An 11,967-nucleotide genomic window follows, 5' to 3' on the forward strand; every position below is an offset into this window, starting at 1 on the left:
ATACCCACTAAAATGGTAAAAACAAAACAAAACCCTGATATGCATTGACGGTGGGAATGCAAACTGGTATAACCTTTTAGGGTTGTTAGCTTTCCATACAGTTAAACATACTATACAATCCTACTCTTCAGTGTTTACCAAGACAAAGAAAACTTGTGTTGGCACACAGACCTGTATGTAAATATTTATCACTGTTTTCTTCATGATCACTAACAACTGGAAACTCAAATATCCTTGAATTCATAAATAAATAAACCAAACTTAGTATGTCCATACTAGAATACCAATCAGCAATAAAATGACTATGATCTACACATCAAGACTGATGAATCTCAGAAGCATAAAGTGAAAGAAGCCAGACTCCAAAGATTATACACTGTGTGATTCCATTTTAGGACATTCTGGACAACTATGCAGACAGAAAACAGGTAGATGGTTGCTAAAGGCAGGGAGAGGTGACAAGGAGAGGGTTTGACTATGAGACTAGGAAGGAATTTCAAGGCAAGGGATCCTGGAAGTGTAAAACGTCTTGATTATGGTGGTGATAATACAATAGTAAGCATTTGCCAAAACACAGAATGATACAGCAGAGTCGATTTTAGTGTATACAAACTATTCCTTAATAATAATTTTACAAAGAACGGTAGATTGTAGACTTTGCATAGATGCCTTGTATCTCACTGAGGAATTTTTAGCATGAATGGATACTGAATTTTGTGTTTTACTTTCCCTCAACCTACTAAAATGATCATATATTTTGATCAAAAGAATCCAGACATAAAAGAACGCATACTGAACCCACATGTAGCTCAAGAAAACAGACTTAACTAATATGAGGTATAGCAATCATACTTGTTGCCACTGGAGGTGGGAATAACTAGAAATGTACACAAGGAAACATTCTGGTTTAATAGAAATATTGTATATATCGATCTTGGTGATGATTACAGAAGTGTATACATTTGTCAAAATTCATGAAGCTATAAGCTTGAGATTTACATGTGTTACTGTCTGCAAATTATACCTCAATAAAGTATTAGCATACAAAAGTGCTGGTCGCAACCCCCTGAAGTGATTTTTGGACCTACTGGCAGGTTGATAAACACTTGTTCACAGGACCTGCAGGGTTGGGAAAATGAGTCTTATGTGTCTAACTTAAATGTCCTCCAAGCCTTGCAGAATTCGTCTTTTAAGTACATTTCATAGAAGTTCTTAGAGAACTGAATAAAAATTTCAAACATGACCGTTCTCCCTTTCATTCATTTAACATTATTAAATACCTATCATGTGTTAGGCACTAAGAAGACTGAATAGATATGGCAGTCAACAAATCTCTATTCTCTTGGAGCTTGTATTCTAACGGAAGAAATCCTGGCACTTCCAGCACAGCCCTTCAGTGAATTTCAGATCAGATTTGTCCTTCCTAAGCCTCTCCTCTTGTGTAGTATCTGCTAAATGTCAAGGTTCTGAATGAAGTCCTTATGTCGCCACTCTCATGAGGCTTCCCTGCTGTGTGGCCACTCAACCACTGTTGACATGTCAAGCCCTGGCTAAATACTGACTCTTTTATAAGCCAATGCTTTGTCTTCTAGGACAGGTCTGATCATTGGACTGTTTCAGCACCCATTTGAGGTATTAGAACATATAATTTTATGGAGCTTCTTTCCTATGTGAATTCTCCGGGGAGAGAAAGTCCTTATCACCCTCATCATCGGCATGCACTCGCTGGTGAATTATAAGACTTGAGCTCCAACTGAAGCCCTTCCCACACTCCTCACATTTGTACGGTTTTTCTCCAGTGTGAACTCTCTGATGGGCTTGAAGGTAGGAGCTCCAACTGAAGACCTTCCCACACTCCTCACATTTGTACGGTTTCTCTCCAGTGTGGACCCTCTGGTGGGCCTGAAGATAGGATCTCTGTCTGAAACGCTTACCACACACATCACACCGGTATGGCTTCTCTCCTGTGTGGACTCCACGATGAGCCAGAAAATTTGAAGCCCGACAGAATCCTTTCCCACACTCCTCACATTGGTATGGTTTCTCCCCAGTGTGGCACCTCTGATGGGCTTGAAGCTGTGAACCCACACTGAAGCCCTTCCCACACTCTGCACACTGATATGGTTTCTCTCCTGTGTGGACTCTCTGATGCACCTGAAGACTCGAGAACTGACTGAAGGCCTTACCACACTTCTCGCATTTATAGGGTTTCTCTCCAGTGTGGATTCTACAATGAACGTTGAGATCTGAACTCCGGCTGAAGCCCTTCCCACATGTACCACATTTGTATGGTTTTTCTCCAGTGTGGCCTCTTTGATGGGCCAGAAGATTTGAGGCTTGACTGAAGCCTTTCCCACATTCCTCACATTTATAGGGTTTCTCTCCTGTGTGGACTCTAAAATGAATGTTAAAATCTGAGCTACGACTAAAACCCTTTCCACATGCATCACACTGATATGGTTTCTCTCCAGTGTGGCCTCTCTGATGGTCCAGAAGATTTGAGGCCCGACAGAAGCCCTTCCCACACTCCTCACATTTGTAAGGTTTCTCTCCAGTGTGGCTTACCTGATGTGCCTGAAGGTGTGAACCTACACTGAAGCCTTTTCCACACTCTTCACATTTATAGGGTTTCTCTCCTGTGTGGATTCTACAATGAATGTTAAGGTGTGAGCTATAACTAAAGCCCTTGCCACATGCCTCACATTTGTATGGTTTCTCTCCAGTGTGGATTCGCTGATGAGCCTGCAGTCGTGAACGCCAACTGAAGCCCTTCCCACACTCTTCACATCTATAAGGTTTCTTTCCCATGTGGACTCTCTGGTGGACTTGAAGATATGAACCCTGACTGAAGCTCAGCCCACACTCCTCACATTTATAAGGTTTCTCTAATGTGTGGACTATTGGAGAAGCTTGATAATGTGAGCTTTTCCTGACGTTCCTCCCACATTCCTCAGATTTCTGTGGATTCTCTCCAGTGGGGACTCTCTGATGATGGTGAAGATACAACCTCTGTCTGAAACCCTTACACGAGATATCATACTTATATGATTTATCTCTGCTATGGACCTTCTGATGGGCTTGGAGACTTGAAAGCCGACGGAAAGTGTTTTCACATTTTTCACATTTATAGGGCTTCTCTCCTACGTGGGCTGTCTGGTTAGTTTGAAGACGAGAGTGATGAATGAAACCTTTCTCACACTCCTCCCCCTGGTAAGGTTTTCCTCCCCTGTGGTCTTTGTGAACTTGAAGATGTAAATTCTGATTAAAGCCTTTACCCAACTCCTCATCTTTATAGAGGGCATCACCTTGTTTCTCCAACTGACAGCCATTTCCTTGAATATTTACCATGGGATCTTGGCACAGGGTTAACTCCTTTGTAACCTGTTGCCAGATTTGGGAGCAAAACAGCTCTTCATGTGGCAGGTACTTTAATCCAATTTCCTGAAGAGTCTCCGTGTCATTTAGATTCTTGTCTCCTAAAATGATAAAGAGAATTTAGAGATGAGGCATGTAAACACTTTGTTTAGAGATGTCAAGGCTAGAAACTTAGGCCCATACCCTAAGGCTTATCTTGAATCAGGAGAAGATTCCATTTTACTCCATCATCAAAAACCAAGAGGCAGTCCACCCAGCTCCCATTCACTACATGTTAATGAGATCCATTTAGAATCATACTAAATTTTACATGTGAGGAGCAGGTGGGTGCAGATCAAGAAAAATACTACCTAGGGAGTCTTTACCAAGAAGAAGCTGCACCTACTAAAAGCCTTGTCTTCTTTGCTAAGCAGGTGTCTGATAAATAGTTTCCACAATTCTGCCGATTGGATGCACATCTGACCCAATGCTCAAAATGTCTAGTAAGACCCTTATAGACAGATGATCAGAAGGTGTCCCCAGGCAATGCTGAAAACCTTTGTTTGAAACTATTTCATTGGAAGTTTATTCCATGTTAGAAGCCTTGAAGAACTAGGTTGGCTGGAAAGAGACATGTTTTGGGGAGAACACATCATATCACCTAGGTGCCTAAAATTCAGAGTATAAGTAGGGAGTGGTCTTTCACCTCTTACTGGGAAATAGTCTTCAGGATGGCAATGGCAGAAAAGGTTTATAGTACAATAAATTATTCTAAAACCTCACAGCAATAAAGTTCCACCCAGGTGGAACCAGATGTGCCCTAGATGTGTTTTTTTTTTTTTTTCTGGATACATACCTACATTTATCCAAAAGCACCTAATAAATTAGAATTAGATTAGAGAATCATGAGGAGGGGGTGCTGTTCTAGACTATGCCTTCATCACATTTCTGTTTATCACTCATTAAATATGTCTACAACTAATGGAAAAAAGTCCATGTAAACCATGATTATCTCATTCAGTCAGCCAACAAGTATTTACAGCATGTCTGTCCTCTACCAAGTCTGTTCTATACACTGAAGACAAAGCAATAAAGAAAACAGAATTTTGGGGCACCTGAGTGGCTCAATAGTTGAGTGTCTGCCTTTGGGTCAGGTTGTGATACCAGGGTCCCAGGATCAAGCTCCACAGTGGGCTTCCTGCAGGGAGTCTGCTTCTCCCTCTGCCTATGTCTCTGCCTGTCTCTGTGTGTCTCATGAATAAATAAAAATCTTAAAAAAAAAATGAAAATTAAAACAGAATTTCTTCCCTCTTGATAATTATATTCTAGTGGGAATATAGTGAGATAAACAAAAATATATGTTAACATGGTTAAGTAGTGATGAATGCCTAGACACCAAGTAGTGATAAATGCCTAGACACCACTTGGGCAGGGTAAGGAAAGGAGAACGGGGGAAGAAGAAAAAGGGTCATGAACAGAGTGGTCATGGGAGGTCTTTCTTATGATGTTATGATTTGAGAAGAAACCTACATGAAGTAAAGGAGGGGCCGAGAGGATGACAGAGAGAAAGAGCACTCATGACAGAAGCAAGAACAAGTAGAGGGTGATGAGGCAGGGCCATGGGTGGCAAGCAGAGTGGCGAAACTGGATGGGACAGATTGACATGGGGGCAAGTGACAAGGCACATGTGCAGAAGGGTGGAGAAATAGCACGGAGCAGGCAGGTGGGACATCAGGAGCCACTTGAAGTATGTGGCTTTTACTCTGAGTCAGATAAGAAGCTACTGGAGATGGAAACAGAGGACAAGATCTAACACACATAAAAAAGAATCACTTTGAATGGAGAACAACTGTAAAAGTAGCAAATGCAGAGAGGGAGAGGGTGGAAAAGTGCTGCAGGATTCACAGGTGAGACACTGAGTGGCGAGGCAGAGTGATGGAGGAACCAGAAGCATGGCCGATGCAGCCCCATGGCTCTCACCTGAGGCGCTGGGACCCCAGGCTGCCGTCTTCACCATCCGAAGCTTTTCTCCCCTCTCTAACTGGAGCATTACATCTGGCGTGAAGGGCTGATGCCCTGTCAAAAGGCAAGGACGCACATTTAAAATTACTAAAAATTACTAAAATAACTAACCTAAAAATGTGGCTCTCACCACAGCATCTTTAGGACATCAAAACTAGTGACTTCCAAATAGCCTATCAGAGGACTACGTTTTATGCAAAAATCCAGGATATGGAGACATAAGTGTAAATCATTGGAAAAAAAATCATTGAGAAAAAAAAAAAGGTCTGTTTCTTTCAGGCCCTTTCTACCATTTCCCACATGATTTTTAGCAACAGGCTGTAGTTTCTGCCACAACGTGCAGTTATTGCCAAGGGCTCTGATTATTTTCTACTCTATTTTATTTCATTACACAAAGCTGGTACAAGGAGCACCTGGGTGGCTCAATCATTTAAGCACCCAACTCTTGATTTCAGCTCAGGTCATGATCTCAGGGTCATGAGATTGAGCCCTGTGTGCTGAGCATGGAGTCTGCTTGGGATTCTCTCTCTGCCTCACCCTCTGCTCCTTTCCCCACTTGTGAGTTCTCATTCTCTCTCAAAAATAAAAAATAAAATGTTGGTGTAATGCTCTAAATGTGTGTCATTACCCACTACTCAGAGATGACCACAACTTAAGAAAGGCCAAAAAGGGCACCTGGGTGGCTCAGTTGGTTAGGCATCTGTCCTCAGTCTAGGTCATAATCTCAGGGTCCTGGGATGGAGCCCTGCATTAGGCTCTGTGCTCAGTGAGGAGTATGCCTACTTCTCTCCTGCCTCTGCTCCTCCCCATTTGTGCTTCTCTCTCTCCCCCTCTGTCTCAAATAAATAAATAAATAAATAAAATCTTAAAAAAAAAAAAAAAAAAGAGAGAGAGAGAGAGAGAGAGAGAGAAAGGCCAAAAATGCATACAGAGGCGGTCATAGTGTCCATTTATGGCTCATTTACAAAACACACTAACGAAGAGAAAGACCAGAAAAAATGCCATCCAATTCAAGAGCTCCAAAGCCCCACACATCCAAAGATACAATAAACACCATAGGGTAAAGTTCACAGAGCGCCTGTCCTCACCTACAGAGAGCAGGTTCCTGAAGTTCTCAAGCATCACATCTCCATACAGCTTCCTCTGGGCAGGGTCCAGCAGCCCCAGCTCCTCCTCCGTGAAGATCACAGCCACGTCCTTGAACGTCACCGTCTCCTGTAACACCAAGAACACGCAACCTCAGTCTTGTACCTGGTGGCCACTGGGAGAAAGAGCACCGAGAAAACTGGAAAGGATGTATAGGAAGTAGTTCCTGAGTCTAAGAGACCAAAGTCAATTTTACTACAATAAAAAAACATTTCAAATAATACATACCATATCACGTTAGATTTTTTCTTTTTTCCAAAATAAATACCAAAAAGAACAACCTTTAAATAAATATTAGCTTCCTGTCTTAATTATTTTCTTAGGATAACTTCCAAGAAGGAAAAATGGCAATATCAAATATGCTACTTCAAAATTACTATGTAGAATGGTAGGTTTCCTTTTCAACTTTTTCTATATTTTATCCCTCCCCCAAGAGAATGTAAGTAGTAGCTCTGATTCTCTACACCATACACAACACTGAATATAACCAGTGGTTTTAAGTCCTAGGTAATCTGAAAAAGCAACTTATTTTTCATTTTGTACTTGCTTGATAATTAACAAGCTATCATATTTTCATATATCATATTATCTACTGGCCATCTTTATTTCTTTTGTCTGTTGCCAGTCAATATTCTTTGCTTATATTCTACTTGGGGGTTTATTTTATGACTCTAAAAATTCTGTTAGAGACTTTGAGCGGTTTTTTTAAATATTATATAAGTGTTGTCACCTACATTTTGCCATTGTACTTATATAGCTTTGTGTACATCATGGTTTCTCAACCTTGACACTACTCACATGGAGGTAACTGTTGTGTGTGTGGGTGGGGTGGGGTGAGGGCTGTCCCATGCACTGTAGGATGTTTAGCAGTATCTGTGGCTTCTATGTGCTAGATGCTGAAGCCTCCCTCAAGTTGTGACACCAGAAATGTTTCCAGACATTACCTAGGGACAAAATTTGCCCATGCTTAAGAATTGCTGATGTACAGGGGACCTGTGTGGCTCAAAGGTTGAATATCTGTCTTCGACTCAGGGCGTGATCCCAGAGTCCTGGGATCAAGTCCCACATTGAGTTCCCTAGAAGGAGCCTGCTTCTCCCTCTGCCTATCTCTCTTCCCTCTGTCTGTGTCTCTCATGAATAAACAAAATCTTTAAAAAAATAATTGCTGGTGTACAATACAGTCATAATTTTTCATATGGAAATTGTGTGTTCCTCACTGGAGCCCTGCACAGCCAGGTGCCCTAAATGAGCAACAGAGATCATAAAGAAGGTGTTACTGAAGAGTGACCAACAAGAGGAAGTGTAGTCTGCGGTGTCTTCCATGTACTATAGCAGCGAAGCACACAGAAAGGGCTAAGTCCCTGAGAAAAATTATTTTCCCTCACCTCCCTCTTTATCTAACTAAAACTCCTAGGAGACTTTTTGGATCAGTTTAACCTTTGGAGTTTTCTAACATGCTATAATCTTGTTTCTTTGTAGTTAACATGCAGGGGTGACCAAGGACTGCCTCTTAAAGTTGATCGGAAACCAAAGGCAGTAAGAAAAGCATCAGTATGTCTTCCTGAACTACTAGGCTTTTAAAATTAAGAAAATTATTACTTTGATAAAAATAAATCAATATGTAAATTAAAAATATAAATCAGGGGCGCCTGGGCAGTTCAGCTGGTTAAGTGTCTGCCTTTCACTCAGGTCATGATCTCAGTGTCCTGGGATCCAGTCCCACATCGGGCTCCCTGCTCAGTGGAGAGTCTGTTTCTCCCTCTCCCTCTGCCTCTCATGTTCACTCTCTTGCTCTCTCCCTCTTGCTCCCTCCAATAAATAAACAAAATCAATCAATCAATCAATCAATCAATCAATAAATAAATAAATAAATATCAGTAAATAACACATACATAATAGGATTGAGACATAGGTTAGAAAGAATCTAGCTTTGGGGGTGCCTGGGTGGCTCAGTCAATTAAGCATCTGACTCTTGGCTTTGGCTCAGATCATGATCTCAGGGTTGTGAGATTGAGCCCTGTGTCTGGCTCCCCACTCACTGTAGCATCTGCTTGAGATTCTCTTTCTCCCTCTTCTTCTGCCCCTCCTGCTCTTTCTCTCTAAAATAAATAATTTTTTTTTAAAAGAATCTAGTTTTCTTATGGGAAAATATGAACGAATATTCTCTCTCTGTGATACATCGATTATACCTGACAGCATTATGCCATATCAGAGTGTTCTATGTACAAAATCCCCAATATACTGCATATCAAGTGTACTTTTTTGATTTCGAGTCCTAAAACATTAAGAACAAAGAATAGCAAACTCCTCCAAATTCCTTTTTAAGGAAAATGGTTGTTAGGAAAACTGTTAGTAAAATATATTTTTAAAATTATGTCAAAAACAGAATTTGTTACTATTTCACTTTCCTGGTTTTATTTTTTTCTTCACTATTTTTTAATTTAAATTCAATTAGCCGGGATCCCTGGGTGGCGCAGCGGTTTGGCGCCTGCCTTTGGCCCAGGGCGCGATCCTGGAGACCCAGGATCGAATCCCACATCGGGCTCCCGGTGCATGGAGCCTGCTTCTCCCTCTGCCTATGTCTCTGCCTCTCTCTCTTTCTCTCTCTGTGACTATCATAAATAAATAAAAATTAAAAAAAAATTTAAATTCAATTAGCCAACATACAGTAGTACAACATTAGGTTCAGATGCAGTGTTAAATAATTTATCAGTTGCGTATAATACCCAATGCTTACTAGCCATTAAGGAGGGCACATGATGTGATAAGTGATGGTTTTATTATTTGTTTTTTAAGATAATATTTATTCGTGAGAGAGACAGAGAAAGAGGCAAGACACAAGCAGAGGGAGAAGCAGGCTCCCTGCGGGGAGCCCGATGTATCACTTGATCCCAGGACCCCAGGATCATGACCTGAGCCAAAGGGAGACCCTCAACCACTGAGCCGCCCAGGCATCCTGGGTTTTATTATTTTTGAAGCTTTTATTTAAACTCCAGTTAGTTAAAATACTGTGTAATATTAATTTCAAGTGTACTATATAGTGATTCAACATTTCCTTGCAACACCTGGTGCTCGCTACAACAATGTTCAACACAGTAAAAATTCTAAATTACCTAAATGTCTACGAATGGGGCAAAAGTTAAGACACATCCATAGAGTACATCAATTCAAGGGAATATGATGTAGCCATTAAATATGTAAGGAATAGAATATCAATTAATTAGGAAAGGCATAATTTGAAAATTTTAACTATATTTTATTTTTTTAATGTTATTTATTTATTTTATTTATTTATTTATTTATTTATTTACTCATGAGATACACAGAGAGAGGGATAGAGAGGCAGAGACACAGGCAGAGGGAGAAGCAGGCTCCATGCAGGGAGCCCAACGTGGGACTCGATCCCAGGTCTCCAGGATCACGCCCTGGGCCAAAGGCAGGCGCTAAACCGCTGAACCACCCAGGGATCCCCTGAAAATTTTAACTATAGATCTATTACAAATATACAGTTATGAATGCATATGAGGGACAGAATGTGGGAAAATGAAAACTTTTTATAATAAGGAAAACAGTAGTAAAGTGGGAGGAGGTTTTTCGTAACTGCTATTCACTTTTCTCCTCTATTTTATTTATGAAACTATAAAAGGTGATAAAATAAAATAACAATAATTAAACTACACTAAAATAAAAAGTCGTGATCCTCTGGTAACAGAAGAGGTTTTGAAATGCTTACTATTCTGTTTTACCGTTTTCAAGAATGCATCTAGTCACTGAAAAATGAAACAACGGTTTAAAATCTGGAAAGGAAGCCCAACTCACCTTGAACTTGGTCATTCTGTTCTTCTCCTTCCAGGGAAGGGCTGAGTCCTGAGAAGGTACGAAAGGGGAAGGAGAAAAGAAAGCGATCAGAGTAGAGCCAAGACTGTTGTTAACCCATTATGGCTAACGTATACTCATTACCCGTATTTCATGCTTTACATAAAATATCAATGGTGCCCTTTTCATGGGGCTTGATAAGCAGAGCATGGGGTGGATTCCTGAGACCACAGCGGAGAGCCTCTACACAGTGAACGACCTGCCCAACTACATATGGTGTCTCTAACTCAAGTTCTCCTTGTTGCTTTTAGGGTAGGAATCTGATTATAGGGAGGGTGAACACACAGAGTAAAGTACCCAGGTTGAAAGAGTAATCTCTAGGGCCAAATATTTTAGGTCTATGGTACTGCTACTTATTTGCTGTGAAATCTTCTGACAAATTGTTGATATATCTGTGTCTCAGGGACAAGGTGGCTCAGCAGTTAAGTGTTGCTTTTGGCTCAGGGCGTGAATCCAGGGTCCAGGATTGAGTCCCACACTGGGCTCCTTGCGGGGAGCCTGCTTCTCCCTCTACCTATGTCTCTGCCTCTCTCTCTGTGTCTCTTACGAATAAATAAATAAAATCTTTAAAAATTTCCATGCCTCAATTCTTTCATCTGTAGAAATGGAGGGATTAGCAATGTCTACTTCACAGGATGGTTTTCAGAATGAAATCAGAAGGCAGAGAGCACACAGAACACTTTCAGGGTATCTTATTTCTTAGTAGCTGTAGAAAAGCACAAAATATTCACTAACATAAAACCTGTCCTCATAAATGTTTTTGTTTTCATAAATGTTTTTTATCTATGAAGGCTTTAGAGACCATCACTCCATCATATGAAAATCACCTTTAACTTCTGAAATATGTTATTCTCTCTGGTCTGTCATACTTAACGTGATGTCTTTGCAGTAATATTTAAGGTGACAAGGATGACTCGTTTTCCTGTGTAAAATAAACATAAAATTTACCCTTTTAACCATTTGTAAGTGTACAGTTCATTACATTTAAGTGCATTCCTACTGCTGTGCGATCATCACTACCATCCACCTCCAGAACTTTTTCGCCATCCCCAACTAAAACTCTATACCCATAAAACAACACCTCCCCATAACCCTTCTCCTCAGCCCCCAATAGTCACTATTCTACTTTCTCTCTCTGTCAATTTAACTATACGGACAACTGTGGGTTTTGCCATTGTTGTTGTTTTTTACAAGCAACTGTTTTTTAAAAGATATATAATCTTGCCCAAACTACTCTGTTAACAGCAGGGCATTGAAAAGACTCTATCATGAAGATGAAGAAAAATTAATAAAAACCTGTGATGCGGCCATATTTATTTACCCGTAAGTTGGGTAATCAGTTTGTCATTCAGACTAACGAGCTACAGTAATCATAGGAAGTGATTAAAAACAACAAAAACAGCAACACAGTTGGCATTCAGTGAGCACCAAGTATGTGTCAGGGGCCTCACAAAGCACAGGGCACACAGTTTCCAGAAGGTCCCGCCCACTTACTTGTGAAGAAGCTACTGTGGTACTAGTTGTGTGACTCTGATCCAATCACCTACACCTCTGTTCTCAGCTATAACA

At 40.7% G+C, this 11,967-nt stretch overlaps 1 protein-coding gene across 8 annotated transcripts in view; it reads right to left on the reverse strand.

Annotated features, from left to right (window-relative positions):
• LOC129500711 (zinc finger protein 45-like) overlaps nt 1-11,967 on the reverse strand; it is a 58,726-nt gene that overhangs the window by 40,306 nt on the left and 6,453 nt on the right. For 4 of the 8 annotated variants that reach the window (XM_055311399.1, XM_055311396.1, XM_055311398.1 and 1 more), the window contains 6 exons: nt 11,893-11,959; nt 11,226-11,320; nt 10,342-10,389; nt 6,465-6,591; nt 5,335-5,430; nt 887-3,476 (listed from right to left, as the gene is read on the reverse strand). In XM_055311399.1, the coding sequence (XP_055167374.1) occupies nt 1,651-3,476; nt 5,335-5,430; nt 6,465-6,591; nt 10,342-10,356 (2,064 nt within the window). In that variant the 5' untranslated portion in view covers nt 10,357-10,389; nt 11,226-11,320; nt 11,893-11,959 and the 3' untranslated portion in view covers nt 887-1,650. Of the gene's footprint in view, nt 1-886; nt 3,477-5,334; nt 5,431-6,464; nt 6,592-10,341; nt 10,390-11,225; nt 11,321-11,892; nt 11,960-11,967 lie in introns of those variants that run through there. The other 4 variants (XM_055311402.1, XM_055311401.1, XM_055311397.1 and 1 more) reach the window with 4 other exon arrangements.

Source organism: Nyctereutes procyonoides, unplaced genomic scaffold, assembly GCF_905146905.1.
Source record: "Nyctereutes procyonoides isolate TBG_1078 unplaced genomic scaffold, NYPRO_anot_genome, whole genome shotgun sequence".
NCBI lineage: Eukaryota > Metazoa > Chordata > Mammalia > Carnivora > Canidae > Nyctereutes > Nyctereutes procyonoides.